General features: G+C 47.1%; 5 protein-coding genes and 1 non-coding gene across 6 annotated transcripts; 2 read left to right on the top strand and 4 right to left on the bottom strand.

Annotated features, from left to right (window-relative positions):
- Window positions 1–2,698: 2,698 nt before the first annotated feature.
- On the bottom strand, window positions 2,699–3,850 carry BGW36DRAFT_375384 (uncharacterized protein). Its single transcript, XM_046215757.1, has 3 exons — window positions 3,440–3,850; window positions 3,251–3,387; window positions 2,699–3,196 (listed from the first exon to the last, which is right to left on the bottom strand). Exons 1-3 carry the CDS (start codon window positions 3,560–3,562, stop codon window positions 2,752–2,754), a joined length of 705 nt encoding a protein of 234 aa, XP_046074712.1. The 5' UTR covers window positions 3,563–3,850; the 3' UTR covers window positions 2,699–2,751.
- A 219-nt stretch (window positions 3,851–4,069) lies between these two features.
- On the bottom strand, window positions 4,070–5,957 carry BGW36DRAFT_291458 (putative MFS quinate transporter; the record flags this gene model as incomplete). The annotated part of the gene is made up of 5 exons (XM_046210839.1): window positions 4,070–4,814; window positions 4,865–5,196; window positions 5,252–5,379; window positions 5,429–5,619; window positions 5,680–5,957. The coding sequence occupies 5 exons, from the start codon at window positions 5,955–5,957 to the stop codon at window positions 4,070–4,072; spliced, it is 1,674 nt and encodes a 557-aa protein (XP_046074711.1).
- A 2,475-nt stretch (window positions 5,958–8,432) lies between these two features.
- BGW36DRAFT_139297 (uncharacterized protein) lies at window positions 8,433–10,262 on the bottom strand. Its single transcript, XM_046209427.1, has 2 exons — window positions 10,123–10,262; window positions 8,433–9,996 (listed from the first exon to the last, which is right to left on the bottom strand). The coding sequence occupies exon 2, from the start codon at window positions 9,978–9,980 to the stop codon at window positions 8,727–8,729; it is 1,254 nt and encodes a 417-aa protein (XP_046074710.1). The 5' UTR covers window positions 9,981–9,996; window positions 10,123–10,262; the 3' UTR covers window positions 8,433–8,726.
- A 334-nt stretch (window positions 10,263–10,596) lies between these two features.
- Window positions 10,597–13,672, bottom strand: BGW36DRAFT_139274 (uncharacterized protein). Its single transcript, XM_046209425.1, has 3 exons — window positions 13,250–13,672; window positions 13,083–13,187; window positions 10,597–13,004 (listed from the first exon to the last, which is right to left on the bottom strand). Exons 1-3 carry the CDS (start codon window positions 13,271–13,273, stop codon window positions 10,869–10,871), a joined length of 2,265 nt encoding a protein of 754 aa, XP_046074709.1. The 5' UTR covers window positions 13,274–13,672; the 3' UTR covers window positions 10,597–10,868.
- A 95-nt stretch (window positions 13,673–13,767) lies between these two features.
- On the top strand, window positions 13,768–15,896 carry BGW36DRAFT_317257 (putative MFS transporter). Its single transcript, XM_046212579.1, has 2 exons — window positions 13,768–14,161; window positions 14,224–15,896. The coding sequence occupies exons 1-2, from the start codon at window positions 13,907–13,909 to the stop codon at window positions 15,658–15,660; spliced, it is 1,692 nt and encodes a 563-aa protein (XP_046074708.1). The 5' UTR covers window positions 13,768–13,906; the 3' UTR covers window positions 15,661–15,896.
- A 1,118-nt stretch (window positions 15,897–17,014) lies between these two features.
- On the top strand, window positions 17,015–17,137 carry BGW36DRAFT_t23. The gene has a single exon. It is a non-coding gene; the product is annotated as a tRNA-Trp (tRNA).
- The last annotated feature ends 287 nt before the right edge of the window (window positions 17,138–17,424 follow it).

Here is a 17,424-nt window from a genome sequence, read left to right as displayed (position 1 = left end):
GTAAGAGTCTGGGAGATCGAAAATGGAAAATTGGACGAGGGGAAAATACTACAACTGCATTCAGCCTCATGGGCTATCTCTGCTATATAGAACACAAATCAAAACCTGCCACGTCAATATGCAAGGCTATCACATTGCATCTCGCCATGTACGAGAAAAGTCGACTCCATTTGTTGATCCACCGACATGCTACAGCTTTTTGGGCAGATTCTTCGCATGATCTCGGGGTTGCAAACGTCTTATGATTCGTCGAATCAGTAAATTTTGTTATTACTGCTGTAGCTGGATTAGCAGTCTGTACTAACGTAATCGGGCAGGACACCCAACCCGGACAGCAAATACACATCCAAAATGGCATTTTGTAGACCTTAATAATTCAACATTTCGAGAAGAAAATATACCCAAAAAAAGAGATATATTATAAATTAAAATAAGATCTAATTGAAAGTAATAAATTTATAAAAATTACATTGTAATTTAATGTAATTTTGATAACTATTTTCTAGAATTGAATATATATAATATCTAATATATAGATAGTATTTAGGCTTTGGAACTCATAAGAGTACTTTTGAAGACATTGACGAAATTCAGCGGCGGAGTATCATGGCTGGAAGCTAATCTGCTATGCTTTAGCAATTATATAATAATCTTAATATTTCTCTGAGATAGTATATAAAGTTGATAAAGTAATCCAAAATGTGCTGTAAAAAAAACTTCTGGTAAATAGCTCATTGATTCATTTTCAATCAAAGGTTGGCTGAGATCTTAGCATGAGTCACACTAAATCCATCCAATCTTTCAGTTTCACGTTAGATTTTGTGGTCTCCGTTTTCTCAAGCCCATTGTCCCTTCGGATCAGGATGTGCGTACCCGGAGAGTCTTGAAAGGGATTCTCAATATTGAACTGCTTATTGTCCTCTGATGTTGTTCTATTAGAGTCAGCTGTAGAAGGCACCAAGGTGGGTAACCTTTTCATGCAAGTGTCATTAGAAGTTGGTATGCATCTAGCTCGATAATTATATCCAGTCACTGGATCATCAATATTGATGGTGCTATCTACAGATGTATTGTAGGACTCAAGGATATAAATCTAAGATACAAACACTTTCGTATCATAAATTGGAATGCCGGTGCCAGTGACGCAATACTGCTCTCTAGTATCCAAGCATTAGCTGTTTTGGAGAATCAATTGCCTACAAACAGGACGGGTTGCTGCTAACTCTGTCATGCTTTTCTGGGGGAGAGGGTTTTTGAATAGCTTGGTACGGATATAGGAGGTCCATAAAGTACCATCACAAATGTCAATATCACAATCAGCAGCTTCAGTAATGTTGACGGATACACCGAAAGCATTTATATCATATCTAAAGTCTAATTTTGAAGGTGATTAGTTTGGAGTCATTTGCTAGGATACCGCAGCGAACTCGAGATACTTCGATGAAGCAAGGAGTTTCAATTCTTTGTATCATATCCAGCACAATGTCTATAAATCCCTTATACCGTGCAGCTAATTGCAAACAGTCGCAAATCTATGTTTGCAAATCGCGTCCATGACGTGATTTTTCCCCAGACAGGAAGGCACGATTGGCGCAGGCACCCAGGCACAACCCCAGGCACCGATTCCCGGGTATAAGTACCGCGCTCTCCCAAATCTCTCCTCTCTTCTCTTCTTCTCCTCTACAACACACTTTCCAGAGTCGAGTCGAGGTGTTCTCCTCCTCTGAAGCCACCCCATCCACCTCACTCCATCTGCACCCAACCCCTACCTGTAGACCCCTTCACCCTTTCTCGCGCACTCTGCACCATTCTACCCTTTCTTGCACCACCAGAGCATTAGTCGAGGTTTTCACCCACTGGGTTTTTCCTAGGCTACTGGACTTTTCCAGGCCCGAATGGGGATGTCTCTTTTATATCTACCATCTAGGTCGAAGGGCGGGTGGGAATCAATACAAAACATTACGTGAACTTTCTCTTCTTCTTGTGCTTCTGTAGTTGTAGCCGATTGTAGTTGTGGTTGTAGTTTTAAGCTGGTAAGCTGTAGAGTGCTGAGATGAAGCATCGTGGGTGCCTCCCAGCAGGATAATCATCACAGTTCCATCACAAATTATCGTAGAGTGGCATTGATTATACATTATTTCATCTGTATAGAGCTACCTGGTACCATTGATGATGAAAATAGATGTCTACAGCCCTCCTTGTGCCTGTTGGCCTGCTCGTACGCTCCTTCCCTGTGGTGTTGTTGCTATCCCAGATCGCGCGCGACCCCTGAGTGACCACCTTCCATCACGCCCATCCAAAAATTCATCAAGAAACTCTGCCCGTCATCTATCTTCATTATCTAAAAATTCGAAATTCGACCTGACAGTTCAACGCGACTGACAGGCTTGCCTGAGCTGGAATGAGAGAAACCCTGATGGCGCAGCGACCAGAGGAGACTCGTTCCCAACCACCACAACGCTGTGCTTCGAAGCTGACATATTCCATCCAACAGATCACTTCTCTACGAATCTTTCATCGAGCAGACCCTCGTTATTTCATCAGATCGATAAAGACAGATCCATTGACTACACTTCAGAGAGCGAGCGCACCGAAACACGCGGTGTCGACGCTATCGAGCATCAGTCGGCCTCTCAATCGATCCATCGCAGAGGCTGCTAGCTGGGAATACTTTAGAGATATATGTCATCACGAACAGTTATTTATCATGAGATGGATTTCTATCTGATATTATAATACAGGAACCACGTTCTACATTCCTACAAGCGCCATCGCAACAGCAGCACCCCCCACAATCCACTCGACGTTTCCAGTAACCCGTGGCATACCCCCAGTGCTCACCGACGAAGCCTTGGTAGTGGCAGCCGACGCAGCAGCAGAAGGTGTGCTCGCCGCCGTCGAAGTTGGAGTCCCGGCGGCAGTAGAGGTCGACTGACCAGCCGATGCGGTGCTCCCAGCGGCTGCGCTCGCAGTCGTACCAGTCGCAGACGCAGTAGGCGCAGTCACCGAGGCTGCAGTGCTAGCAGCAGCGGCAGAGCCAGCGGTCACAGTGACGACGATCAAGGCAGACGAGTAATCACTTGGTTCATAAGTCACGGTCGTGGTGCCTGGGTCATTGGCCTCGTGACCGGTAACGACTTCAGTGCAGATGGCCGGCGGCGAGTCGGTTAAGATGCAGTTATTTATGTAACCGAAGCTGCAGGCAATGTTAGTTCGAAGAGATCTGGCAGTGGTTATAAGATATGCATACGTGGAAGCATCACCATCAACCATTTCTAGGTGAGCCGTCTTGGGACCCTCGATCAGAGTGAAGCCATCGCCGGCGCCACAGTCGTCTGAGGATGTACCAGGGGCGCATTGTATGGCGTAGGTGGTTGCAGAGGCATCCTGTGGCGGTTAGTCATTTGTCTATACGTGAACCGATGGAGACTGCGCATACGCTTCCAGCAATAGATGCAACGAGTGCCTGCGGGTCGAAGCCAGGGAGAAAGAGAGTCACGGTTTGGTCCGCGGCTGCTGCTGAGCCAAGGAGGGCAAGGGTGGCGAGCGCGATCGAGGCCATTTTACCGGTATTATTAGGATGTTGGTATCAATTAATTAATAAACGAATGAATAAGAAGAAGAAGAGGAAGAAGAATAGCAGTGATGGCTAAACGAATGTCGATGGAAATAATTACATGTGCAGAAGAAACTAACACGGCGGCTCCTTTTTTTTAAGTTATATAAGCGTGTCGCGCCAAACGGGGCTTGCTACAAAACGGCATATGTGAAGCATTGAGGCGCAGAAATCGACGGTCTGGATGAGCTTGGCGGTGCTTGATTGGTGCCGGAAGGGCCGACAGAGCCGCGGGCTTCTCTGGGTTGTTCTTGGTGCGGGCTGAGCCGAATGCTCCAGATACTTGTTGTACTCTGTATTTCCTTCCTTTTAGTTTACTCCTTGCGATTACATCGATATTCATCCGTACAATCAAGAATGAACTATTGCATTATGGCTTGTTTCACCACTCAATCCTGCTATTCATAACCGCCAACATTATATAATACGACAGTGTCTCAGCCAGTGTCTCAGCTACACCCTCGTGGTGTTGTCTCGCACTTCCTCGACATGCTGTGCCTGATGCGCCTCCATCTGCTGCTGCTTCTCGTCCAGCACCATATCCTGCTGCATCGCATCCTCATTTCCGTACCGTCCAATCTTGTACCATGGCAGTGCAAACAACCGATCCATGCTTTCCAATGACCGACCCGCCGTCTCAGGGATTGTAAACCACACCCACACCCCACCAAGCACGGTAACCACTGCAAAGAACCAGAATGTGCCCAGCGGCGAAATGCCTCCTTCTCCGGTTCCAAGCAGCATGTTCGGAACAGCGCGCGTGTTGCCGTATTGGTTGACAAAGTGCAGTGTCATGGAAATCGACGTCGCGATAGCGCGGATACGCAGAGGGAATAGTTCGGCTGTGAGCAGGTATTGCATCGAGTTCCAGCCTAGTGCCCAGCCAAACCCAGAGATGTACATCATGGCAATGGCACCTCGACTTGCACCGTGCATCGATGCAGGCAATACGTAGTGGCTGTCGACGCCGAGTTTGGGTACGGCTGTCAGGAAGCCGGCGATATAAGTCATTGTGATTGCTTGCAGGGTGATGCCCAATAGCAGCGAGCGTTTTCGGCCGATGAAGTCCACCAGGAACAGGGCACACACCACGGCGGCGACGAATTTGACGATTCCAAAGATTGCGGTAACGAGCAAGCTCTCGTTGTTACCAGTAACGCCGAGAAGTTGGAAGAGGTTCACGGCGTAGACAGTAATACTGTTCGTTGGTCAGCTGCATGATGATGGATCAGATGGCGAGATACGTACCTGCCAGCTCCAGACCATTGTGATAGAATCTGAGCGAAGACGGCCAGATATAGACGGTACAGATTGCTCTTGATCAAGAACAATTCTTTGCAGACACCCAAGAATCCGGCGCCCATAGTGGCTTCCATTTCTTCTTGATGTGCCGCCTGGATCTCACTAATCTCTCGGACGACATACTCGTGGTCAGGAGGCAGGTTTCTGATGCGCGACATTACGTGTAATGCCTTCTCATCTTGGCCGACCTTCACATAGTAACGCGGCGATTCGTGTTGGAAGAAAGACAACACCAGGATGATGCCAGCGAACATGATGTGCAAGCTAGTTGGAACCTCCTAGAGAGGGATCAGCACTGAAAGCCCATCCTGCATTTATGAACTTGCTCCTTACCCATCGATTGTGCGTCGCATCACCCAGATTGACCTGAGCGCCGTAGTTTGCAAAATACGCCAAGACGATACCGAGATACACGCATCCGGTGAAAATACAGGTACAAAGACCGCGGATTGACGCAGGTGCTGGATATGTTAGCAGGGATGCTCGACTGGGCAAACTTTGATATCGTACCAATTTCAGCAAGATACACGGGGGCCACCACAGGCGTCTGACCGACTCCGAGACCAGCAATGAAACGACCGGCATAAACAGCGCCGAGGCTACCGTTATTGCCCATGAAGATTGCAATACCGAGAATCCAGAGAAGACAAAGTTGGCGCGTTGCCCAAACACGACCAATACGATCACAAACGAAGAAAGCACTGGCGAGGAAATTAGCTATTAGCAGTGGAATAGCCTCGAAAACATGAATTGATACTCACAAAAGTGCACCTCCAACAGAGCCGATTTGAACCATGGCAGAGACATTAGCCTTGATGTTGGTCTGCTCAATTTTGCTATAGGAAGAATAGTGGATTGTGTTTTGAAAATCCTTGGACGAAAAGGCACCTGAAATCAACCCTTCATCCACACCACGGGCTGCGCCCATGAGGCCAAAGGAGATGACTGCAAACCATAGTCGCCAATTGAAGACTTCTTTGGGCTCATTGGAATCCCTGAGTTTGAAGATGTTAACCGGTTTCTTCACGCCTCCCGCCATGATGGAATTGTAAGCAGCCGAAGAAAACTTGAAAACGTCGCTAGGGTCAAAAGCGCGGGGTAGGCGGTCTACTAATATAGTCCCCAAATAAGTAGAGCTTTGTCCTACAGTGCTCGATATCGGGATTTCTCCGATTTACGGGCATACTAGGCTGGAACTGCCCCTTCTGTGCTTTCTAGAGCAGAGCTTTCCTAGCTCTACCAACCAGCACGAAAATCCCACGGAAGGCCGTGTCTGATTACTGACTAGTCTACTGTGATTTCTTATTAAGTTCTCCAATGGTAACTACAACAGCTCGGCTAAGTTTGTTGGGATTAGACTCAGGAATCGAATGATACCAGACGAGTGACAACCCCCAAGGGCCTTCTGAGCAACGTGGGAATACGCGGGGGTGAAATATGCACGAATTAGGGCTTTCTAGGACTAGCCTCTGTGGTAGTAAAGGCCAATCGGGCTGTCCAACCTACGTTAGGTCGGCCAGCTCCGCAAAAAAGGCCTCTTTCTTCCGGCGGGGAAGCTGTAGTCATGCGGGCAATATCAATATCCCGCCCTATTTTTATCGGCATTGCCGGCCACTTACCACCCGCTCTGCTTCTCGATCAAGCGGTGGCCAAGAAATTCGGGCAAGCGTCCGAGTCCACGTTCTTGACCAGTCAAATTCGGACCGAATCACGCTGATCCGATGCCCAATTGACCAAAAACCACGCGTTTTCTGCTTGGCGGAACTTCTCCGTCTTCTGCGGGGTCCAATCAAAAGTGGGAGAATCTGGTATTCCCCAGCCCTAATGTAACATCAACAATGTTGGTGTGCTCTTGGCAAGAAACATTCCTCGACGTAATAATCAGTATCATTATTAATTCTCTGTGTAGAGTCACTGATTGGTTTCCAGGTCTCGCTGTAGCGGTATTAAGCCCTAGTCATGCTCTCCACTGGTCTCCAGTGGTCTCCAGTCTTGGATGCTCTGATATTAACGTGGACTCTCATATTAACGTGGAGATTCTCTCGACATGGGGATCTCCCCGGCCGCCTGCAAAAAATTCGCACAGAGCTATAGTAAACACTTAATGGTCAGACCTTGCGCCACGCGCACTGATCCCCGGCTATTGTCCGGGTTCCATGGTCGCTCGACAATCAGGACATTACACAGCGACATACGGAATCCTATTTCCACTCCTAATTAAATTGATCAGGCTCGACTGTTGTTTCGGAGAGGTAGAAATGAGTCGGCTAATACCGCCGTTTTTTTACGATAGGTACTTAAATGTCTTTGGCCCCCTCATCAATAAAGTCAATATTGCTAAGAAGAGTAAGTATATAATCGGGGATTATCTCTGCGAAGATCGGACTCTAGCCGAAGACTCTTGGCTATGTGATATGGTTTGAGCTATGCAAGTGCCTTGGCCTTGTTTCGTAGGGGAACTATAGAATACCCAATCACCGCTCAGAGTTTGTTGGGTTATATGACATTGAATTCTTCAGCTGTAACCCCTATCAGTACGGTACCTGGCCGAGCAGTACATCAAATTGATTATTGCAGGTGGAAAGTATTTGCATAGATTGATAAAATTGCTCACTGCATCAATTGATGCATCGAATTCCATATACAATAAATCTAAAGCAGCATGGACAGGTTCTCGATTTACACTCAACGGCGATAGCATTAAGACAAATCTTATTCAACGCCCTCTTTCTCATCATGGGAATTCCTGCAATCTCCATCACAACTGCAAAATCTAGCCACTCACCCGCGCCATGGGCTAGGTTGTCGAGTTGCCGTACTCTAGTATCTCCTCTGTGAACGCAGTACCAAAGAATATATGTACAATCTGGACGCTAGATCAGTGCCAGGGGAAATAGATCGGTCGGGGAAGCTAGGGTTATAGCTAGACGCGGGCTAGAGGTAGTTGAACCGTGTATGTAACTCGGACGATGTTGGTATGGGTTGTTGGACAAATTTCATTCTGCCTTTCGACGTCGGAATTTAAGGATATGAGGGGGTTTTTTTTTGCCGCCATGTGTACTGGCTATCAGAGTTAATTGCCGAAACTGGCGCGTCGATATGATTGTCTTACCCTGGGGACATCATAAACTGCACGTGCACTCGTAGCCGATGCATGCACTGGGTCCTTGAATTGATGGCATGTTGGCTGCTCTTGGCTTAAATGGTCAGTCGCCAGCGCGGAACTGCGACGACTTAACAAGAATAGAATCGCTGCAACCAGAATAGACGCCATTGAGGAGTCCGATGAAAGAAGTTGTCGTCTGAGAAGTTTAGTATGTACGTGATTGAATTGTTTTAACGGCGGAATCATTGATTAAATCAAGTAGGTAGTGGCAGAACGAGTAAGGGTTTATATAGGGCATCTAGAGTACATATTCCCTTACGTTGATGTATAAGCATGTAGGTATTCGCATTCGCATTTTTTTGCTCACAGCCACAATACTGCTTACATCTTCAGGTTTATTCAAATACCCTATAATTACTTTATTTATTATCTATCTACTTCTGTCTGAGTGTAAGATCTGTAGCATAACGATAGCGTTATTAGTATGATTTGGAATTAGGGCTTGGCCCAACGTCCTCAGCCACGTTGCTCGATTGCTTATGCAGAGCGTAAAATGACAAATATCAAACTATAAAATATATGGTTATGTATCAAGGGGAAGGGTTGTAATATTAATAAAGGAAGGTGCGGCGAGGATCTTCAGACAGTACGAGAAAAGTAGCTGAGCATAAATATGCATTATCATATACATTAGAAAGTATGTTAAAATCCATCACCCTGGTGGTATTTTCTGCCCGCTGAATACGCCCGCCAGAGTGCCTGTTCGCCCTTTTTCAAGGCTTCCTGTTTCATCTTCTCCAATTCTGCCGTTTTCTCTTCTACTTCGGCAGTGAGCAGGATTCCCTTACTGTCGCCCTCGGCGAGCTCTGCATCTTCCATTTCATCTAGACTCAGGCTGATGCGAGCATCTTCGTCGAGGATGCCATCCTGCTGTACCCAATCCTTCAATTCGTCCTTGGCGTCGCGGATTCGCCACATGGTTTGGTAGTATGTATCGATTTGGGCGTCATTGTCAAAACAGATCCCGAAGCCGTCGCAGAGACAAGCATTGGCTGATGGACAGTGGACAGTTTCACCTGTGAACACCATGTGCCAAAGATACTCCCAAATACGCCCGGACATTGTGTCGCGTATATCGGTGCGCAATAGCCAGTCGCGGTAGTAAATATATCTCTCTCGCGGAATACTCAACACACGCTCCCGGGATAATGCGAACTGCCCACAGCATGGCTGCGCAAGAACCTGCGGAACTGGTATGTCCGGGAAGATCTCGCTCCAGGCTTGCGCGATTAGGAATTCTTCCTTCTTTTGTCCATCCTCTTGCAGCATGCCCGGATGCAGCCAGTCCGGACACCCCGGCGCCAAAAGACATCGCATATTCATATATCCCTCACGCGTAACCCGTTCCATGCTCAAGTGATTTATCATCTCGAGAGCATCGAAGTCAAAAATCTCCTCATTATGCCAGCCAGTTCGATGGGCATGCATGAATGCCATTACATCCGGCAGGTTATCGTAATTGTCGATTATATACGTAAAATAAACCATCGCTTCGTGACCTTTGTTCTTGGGCGTGTGCAAAGGGGCTTGAGGGTCGTCAATAACGTAAACAGCCTTATCCCAGCCTGTGACCTCGTCATCGACCCAGCTCGAATTCTCTTTCTTTGTCTTTGCGATGACCAAGGCTCTAGAATACCGCTCACCAAGCGGTTTGGGTATACCAGAGACGAATTCACTGATATTAAACGGCGGCGCTGATCCGTCTGCGTTGTAGTATGGTTTCGCTGGTTGCGGCCGTATAAAGTCGCCTAGACCTATCTTTTGAGGTATCCCCCGCCATCGTCCTCCGTGGGATAAGTAGAATGTTGCAAAAAGAATAAGAGAGCTGCACGCAGCGATGCTGAGGATCGGTATAAAGCTTCTGACTGGGCGCATGGAGTATTGGGTTCTTCGCATACGTGAGCGATTAATTCTAGGCGAACATATTAGTTTTGGGTTCATTTAGTATACTCATAATCACCAGCACGGATTAAAGATAGCAGACATCGTTGACGAAACAAATCCATGTAGCTGGCAAAATGTAGCTGGCAAAACGTACCTGATGGATTAGATATCACGTCATTGGCTTGTGCAGCTCGCACGTTGCTGCGATAACGATTGAATTTGTGAAAGCCCAGTATACCATAAGAATCCGTCTGAAACAAAATGTCAATTCGATGTGCGACTAGTAAATATCGATAGTCTCAATCAACGGATGGGCGCCAGTCAACATGAAAAATAATCTCGTCAACGGGAAGCGGGAAGTCGGTCGCTTATTCGACTCTCCAGATAAGACAGAACGAGAAGGAATTGTGTGATTTTAGATGAAATCCCATTAGAGAAGAAGGGATCTTGCTAAAGTAGTGAAGATGAAATGAAAAACCCTGCAGGCGCGTGTCTGAGATTAAGGTTGGAGTATGTACGTACAACGTGCTCCTGATTGACACAGCTTGGAACAGAAAGAACAAATCTCGATGACGGGCGGGTCGAGGGCCGCAACGAGGCCGCTCCTTCTTGTCTCATTCGATTAGCGAATGGCACCCTGTCGATCGCGCTCACTGTCAGGATGAGGCTGTGGCAAGTTGTTGCTGGTTCGCTGCAGGTCCACTTTTGATGGGGCTGAGCGGCTGCAGGCAAGTGGATATTGGAATAATTCGTAATGCTTATCGGTGATATTATTAAGAACAGTCTACAATAGGCGTGAGAAAATACTGGGTATGATGCAAATCTAAACGCCTGTGTTTTCAAAAATTACATATCTGAATGGGAGATATTGCAAAGCGAATGCCCTGTACACGTGATGAATTAATCTTCTTCCTCTTCGTCGACATCCTCTACCGTTACAGCTCTAGTTTTGCCTTTGTCTGACGAGGAGGCTGATGTCGGCATTTCGTCTGCGGGACCTGGCGCAGTTGAATCGTGGTTTTCATCGTGATGCTCTGCTTCAGAGCTGCTCGGCCACTGAAATGAGGGACGGATATACTCAAAGTCGTTTTCGTCATGAGTTTCATCATGGTTTTCTGGAGCTGATGTTGGAACGTCAGTAGGTTCGGTGGTCGTGTTTGCTGAGGCGCTTCCCGACGGGCTAGTCTCGAATAACTGAGGGTTAAGGGCTGCAGCTGCTGGAGATGCTGTGGTAATATTCGTAGTATCGGTAGTTGTCTCAACGCGTCGAAGCGGCGTTAATGTCCACCCCTGAGGCAAGACCAGTCCCTGAGGAAGTCGGCTATCGCCTGCGGCGATGGGAGTGGGTAACGAGTTGGTAGTTGGGTGTGTTGACGAGGAAGATGTTGTAGAAGGGGGAAAGGCAGCCGACACTGCCGAAGGTGGTGCAGGCGATTGGGTTGATACGCCAGTCTGTTGAGGGTGCTGTTGAGGATGCAGCTGCGCAGCCCTTAACAACTGAAGATCTGCTTGCAGAACGCGCAAAACTTGCAGTTGCTCCGCCGTAGCTCGTAGGCTCTGGTATTCCTGGGCAATCTGCTGTTCGATCTGCGTCATCTGAGCCTGGATATTAGCCCAGTTGGTCTGACCGGTTCCAGGCTGGGTAACAACGGGATTTTGAGGTGCAGGCTGTGGTCGGCCAAAGCCAAAGCCGAAACCAATCTGTTGAGCTCCTGGAGGAACATTAACAGGAGCGGCGTTATTCCCATGTATTTGTTGGTGAAGATTTTGGAACATGTCTCCTCTCCCAGCCCCAAAGCCGATGCGGAATGGCCCAAATTGGTATACGCGAGCTCGAGGTTGACCATTACCGGCATTATTGTTAGGACCACCTTGTGGGTTAACACCTGGCTGAGCTCCAGGTGCACCATTTTGGCGACCTTCATTGTTCGCACCACCCGCGCGATATTGTTGATTTGCAGGAACAACCACAGGACGTCGACAGGTGGGACAATTCTGTTGCCGCTCAAGCCAGCTCCTCAGGCAAGCAAAGTGAAGAATGTGGCCGCAAGGGAGTTTCTTTGGCCTCAGTCTGTCAGGAACTTGTTGCGTATTTGGAGTCGGTTGCTGCCACGGCGTCATCTCCTCACGGCAGATAATGCAGACATCCTCTCTCGCTACCTCTTCGGGGGTAGCATCGGGATATCTCTCGTTCATATCTCGCGTCGCAGTGCGGTATCGCATAAAATCAATGATTCGTCGACCGAACGAGCGGATAGTAACGACGACATCTCGTAAAATATGAATGGGAAGGCCGAAAAAGATGAACAGAATAGCAAAGAATGATAAGTATACGACTAGTTTGCAGAAATCGGTGATTAAGTCAAGGTAGAAGACCCATCGGCCTTTCTCTTCCCAGCCGGGAATGTCCAGATCCATTTCATCCACGTCATTCTCGTCTGGAAGATTATCGGGTACTCCTTCAGCACCCGATTCGCGATGCTCGCGAAGAGCTTCTTCTCGTGCGACCCGAACTTCCGCTCTACGTTCCTCCAACTTGAGTTTCTTCTGGCGGTGGTTCACGTAAATCTCAACGAGAGAAATGCCGTATCGAGATAGGGTTGACGTCGACAATATCGTGAGAATAGCAAACTCAAAGCCAAACATCACCATCATGTCCGGCCGAGCTTGCTCCAGCACAGTGTTCACTGAATAGTTCAACATAAAAGCATCGAAAGCCACCGACAGTATCAAAGATGATGCAAGACGGGCGTGGAAAAGACGAGGGTTGGCTGGCGGCTGCTGATCTAGAATCTCAACCCGGCCCTCACCAATCCAACCCCATACCTTGCCAATGAGAAGACAGACAAACATAACTAGAAACCAAACACCCAGCTCTCCTCTGAATATCGTCATGGCAAGGCATGTTTCCGTCACGGCGAACCAGGCTTTCTCATAAAGCTGTTCGGTCTCGATAGGTCGGAGGGGTCCGTATAAAAGTCGCTGCATTCCATAAAGAAAGAATCCCGAAGTGACGAGGAAAAGGTTTGTTAATATCTGTTATTTCGAGGAAGGTTTAGTGGGAACTCCAAAGTGAAACAACTTGTCGATGTCTCAACGTGCTGGCGGACTTACCATCAAATTGGCACTACTTTGTGAGAGATATACGGCAGCTGCATAGAAGTTCGACCTCTGATGCAAAGCCTTCAAAACAACTCCAGCAGCCAGGGTCGCCGAGACCTATTATTTATCAGCGCATGTTCTCTCAAACAGTAGGGTGCTCAATATCGATGCTCGCTCACCCCAGCATACGCGGCCAACCGCATCCTAAACTAAGCACTCAGGGAGTGCACGCAACCATCAACACCAATGTAAGGAAATAAAAGTAACGGCCCGATATCAAGAAGGCATTCTTCAAGTTCGGGTCACCAGCGCAGAGGCGATAAATCGCAGGCGTGCTGGGTAGGAGATGGATGGAGAGCTACAGTCGCGTGTGGCAGAACAAGCCAGCTATCATCATCCAGGCCCATCATTTCCCCGAACGCCTCCGCAGCCCGCCACGCTTATGTCAGCAGCCAGATCGCAGGAAGTCGAAACCCGATAAGCGTTGACTTTGGTTCCTTATCGTAGAAACCTCAATAATGCGTAACTGAGGAGGATGTTCATTAGCCTTGTAGTATAGGAAAATTGTGGAACGGCGCATTGTAATTGATGCTTTGGGATATAAATTGTAGTCATTTGAGCTTGAAACAAAATCGTGCACGTGATATCTCGGTGATGTCAGATCGGGCCCGAGACCGCTCAGGAATTGAGGGTAAACAACCCCTTGACTAAAGCGTCCTACCACGGAGTTTATGGTGACGCTCGTGGACTTGATGATATTATTTACGCCATGAGACATCAGGTCTCATAAATTGACTACCCTGTTAATTGCTCACTACCAGCAAGGAGGTGAGATCATGGCCCCGCCACGCCAGCCGCTCTTCACTGCATCGCGTCTTCAATCAGCTACCTATCTGCTGGGCGTCTGCCCTTTCTCCATCGCGTTTCTGGTATTTCTCAATTCCTCGGTCTCTTTCGTTGTCTCAGATGTTATCGGGCTCGAGAGCGGCGAGGGCGATGCCATCGGGACGTTGGGATTCGCCGATGAGTTGCTAGCTTTGGTGGCATGCCCAGTATGGGGTTTGCTCTCTGACAAGATAGGCGTGCGATATGTAAGTAACTAGTTTTAAATTGAATACTCCCATTCAATCTAACCTAATTGCTCTTTGGATAGGTATGCACCGCTGGTTATGCGATAATCGCTTTATCCTTGGTCCTCTTCGTCCAAGCCTCCAACGTCTACCCGCAACTCCTCCTTGGCCGACTGCTGTTCAGCCTCGGTGGATCGGCTGTTTCGACAATGGTGACAGCTGTATTGCCTACAGTAACCGAGAGCAATAATAAATCAAACCAGCAGCGACGGTCACATCACATATGGAGAGCATCCTTATCGTCTGAAGTGACAATAACCCCATCCCGGTTTGAACGACGTCTGTCGAGACAGGCAGAAGCTGAGCAGACTGCTTCTTCATCTTCCAGACTCGCGGGGTTTGTTGGAATGTTTGCAGGATGCGGTGCGTTGATTGCACTTGCCGTCTTTCTACCCCTTCCAGCACGCTTTGAAAAGTACGGCTCTTCACCTGCAGATGCGGTCAAACAAAGCTATTACATCGTTTCGTTGGTTGCTTTAATTATTTCCATTGTTTGTTTCTTTGGGTTGCGAAATTTACCTGGAGAGCAAGGGAAGCATCTACGATCGCTATGGACGCCTCCCTCAGAAGCCGTCGAGAGCAACGGTTCTCAGCCAAGCTCTTCTGTCAATCATCTTAACCTCCTTTACGCATTTTCTCTCAGCTTCAAACAACCTGATATTCTTCTCGGATATGTAGGCGGTTTTGTAGCTCGAGCATCATCCGTTGGAATTTCCCTTTTCATCCCATTATTTGTCAACCATTACTATCGGAATTCAGACCTGTGCAGTAATCCCGGGTCTGATGTCATTTCCAGGCGCGATCTTGGAGATATCAAGAAGTCTTGTCCGGAGGCCTATATTCTTGCCTCCATTCTTACCGGCGTGTCACAGCTAATTGCTCTGCTCTGTGCACCAGCGTTCGGCTACCTTTCTGAAAAGTCCCGACGTAGTAATTTCCCGCTTCTCTTTGCTACTATCGCCGGTATTACTGGCTATGTTGCTTTCCCTCTCCTCCCAAGTCCTCAATTCAAAGGACCGAATGGAAACGGTGGGGTGTTCCTTATAATGAGTCTTATTGGAATCAGTCAAATTGGAGCCATTGTCTGCAGTCTAGGCATACTCAGCAACGGTGTCCTAAGCATCAACCCTCAGCCCAGTCATGAAAGGCCATCGCTACAAGTACCCAATCCAAGCGAAGACGAAACCCACAGTGCTCCCCAGGGTGAGCACGAGCCCCTTCTTTCCAAGCCTGGTAGCTCACTTGCTACCAACAATTTAAATCATCTGAAAGGCGCGATTGCCGGCATATATTCGCTCTACGGAGGAGCCGGTATCCTCATATTGACGAAGCTAGGTGGGTTACTATTTGACGTGCTTTCTTCAGGAAGTCCTTTTTATATCATGGCTATTTTCAACGGGATGTTGTTGGTTTCTGGTATTGCATGTGGTTTGTGGCGTTATCAACGAATGTCAGCATAAAGTTGTTAGCAATTGTGTCATTTTGATATCTACCTAGGTATATCATTACCAAATTGGAGAGTGCATTTATCTCGTTATGAGTCAACAGAGTATGTGCAAAAATAGTATCTCTATTACCGGACATTTGTACATATGTACAGCCTATGCTCTTTATAACCATTCCCTTCTTTCCTTTTTTTGGCACCGCTCAACTTCGCTTATATAATATTTCCGCACAGCGAGTAACTATACCTAACAACTCTCTTGTTTTACACATACCACCTAAGATCATCAAAATACCTTCGTGTAGAAGCTTAACGCCAGTTTTTGCTACACCTAAAGAACGGCTGGCTGTGATTCACCCGAACTGTTAGGGGATTCCACTAGATGACGATCAACTGTACTCAGGACCAGGTCCCAATGTGTTATCCGTGGCACCTCTGCAGTCGTCAGAGTTCTAAACCATCTTTTTCCTTCCTCTCTTGTTTCTTTCTTTGTTTTTCACACTTCTTTCTTTGTCTTGCTATTGAGCCCTCAAGTCACTACTAATAATCTTGCCCTAATGGGCCCTAGACTAGCTACTAGATCAACAGATTCTACAGGGGCATTCGCTTGGCTGTTCTCGAGATCAAATGAATGTACTTCGCTACTGTAAACTAATTATCAATTGATTCCGTGTAGGAAATAAAGGCGGATTAAAAATTAACGCGAACCTACTGACTTACTAAAAAGTCGAAACCGAGACACACCCTTAATATATATTGTACATGCTAGTTTATTATATCTAAAGCACAAGAGGAATTAGTTTTGTATCCCAACACATTTTATACTAGTAGCAGATATAATTACAAGTATCCGATGGTCGTCAACGTGCCACGTACATTTATAGCGCGGTGTCTACGCTTCAAATGTTTCTACTACGTTTGCCGATATATTTTTAATGGTATTTGGATAAAATGATAACGCGTTACGCTTGCTTCATAAAATAATACGGTAAGTTCGGACTGTGCCAATAAAAAGTAAGGCGATAGAAAAGATTATTACGATATATTATTTCATAAACCTAATTTCTCGAAAACAGATATAAGTAATAAATATTGACTAGTGTGCTTGAATGAAGAGCGCATAATTATATGTTCCACGGATTCCTACGAAAATGAAAATAAATCTGTGCCAATCCGCGCACAAACACGTTCTCGTGCCGTTACTAATTAGGCCGTCTAATCATTTTATTATAGGTGGTAGTAGCGCAACAAATGTCTTGGTTTTTTAAATAAATGGATGTGCGAGATGTTCGGACGGTTCGAACGAGCACCTTCCCGAAGCCCAGTACAGGTGTTGGTTTAGGATGCCTTATTTGATCTGCATTCACAATGGCCCTATGGCGTAATGGTAACGCGTCTGATTCCAGAGAGTTCCGTTTATCTTTCCATTTAGATTGTCTCACCGGACGAACTCGGCTTCCAGAAGACTCTGTGTTCGACTCACAGTGGGGTCAGCTTTTTTTGATATTTTCGCTTTTTCATTTGAAATGAAAAGTGAGTGACCTACATACAACAAACAGCGTGCTGCGGCGACGGAACAGGTGTGGCGACCTGACGATCTATGAGCACTCTTTTTGATGATGAATGTCGTGATAAGCCAGCTGCGATGCGGGGGACATACAATATGTGATGAGCAGGACTGTTATTAGGAAATACAAGAAGATAGAAGAAGAAGAGACTGAAAGATTCGGTAAGGCAGCGATCTCGTGAACAGCTGGATAGTGTCTCCGATCATGTAGGC

Source organism: Talaromyces proteolyticus, assembly GCF_021365285.1.
Source record: "Talaromyces proteolyticus strain PMI_201 chromosome Unknown BGW36scaffold_4, whole genome shotgun sequence".
NCBI lineage: Eukaryota > Fungi > Ascomycota > Eurotiomycetes > Eurotiales > Trichocomaceae > Talaromyces > Talaromyces proteolyticus.
The sequence above is the reverse complement of the archived record's forward strand: the minus strand, read 5'-3'. Positions and strand labels throughout refer to the sequence as shown.

What these genes read in the sequence shown, in the direction of transcription:
- BGW36DRAFT_375384 (XM_046215757.1), bottom strand. Translation starts at nt 3,562, where the DNA reads ATGGCCTCGATCGCGCTCGCCACCCTTGCCCTCCTTGGCTCAGCAGCA. An exon ending in TTGCATCTATTGCTGGAAGC is followed by an intron (nt 3,388 to 3,439) that starts GTATGCGCAGTC and finishes TAACCGCCACAG; the next exon opens with GATGCCTCTGCAACCACCTA. An exon ending in GTTGATGGTGATGCTTCCAC is followed by an intron (nt 3,197 to 3,250) that starts GTATGCATATCT and finishes CATTGCCTGCAG; the next exon opens with CTTCGGTTACATAAATAACT.
- BGW36DRAFT_139297 (XM_046209427.1), bottom strand. Translation starts at nt 9,980, where the DNA reads ATGCGAAGAACCCAATACTCCATGCGCCCAGTCAGAAGCTTTATACCG.
- BGW36DRAFT_139274 (XM_046209425.1), bottom strand. Translation starts at nt 13,273, where the DNA reads ATGCGGTTGGCCGCGTATGCTGGG. An exon ending in GGTTGGCCGCGTATGCTGGG is followed by an intron (nt 13,188 to 13,249) that starts GTGAGCGAGCAT and finishes GATAAATAATAG; the next exon opens with GTCTCGGCGACCCTGGCTGC. An exon ending in AAAGTAGTGCCAATTTGATG is followed by an intron (nt 13,005 to 13,082) that starts GTAAGTCCGCCA and finishes TCGAAATAACAG; the next exon opens with ATATTAACAAACCTTTTCCT.
- BGW36DRAFT_317257 (XM_046212579.1), top strand. Translation starts at nt 13,907, where the DNA reads ATGGCCCCGCCACGCCAGCCGCTCTTCACTGCATCGCGTCTTCAATCA. An exon ending in ACAAGATAGGCGTGCGATAT is followed by an intron (nt 14,162 to 14,223) that starts GTAAGTAACTAG and finishes CTCTTTGGATAG; the next exon opens with GTATGCACCGCTGGTTATGC.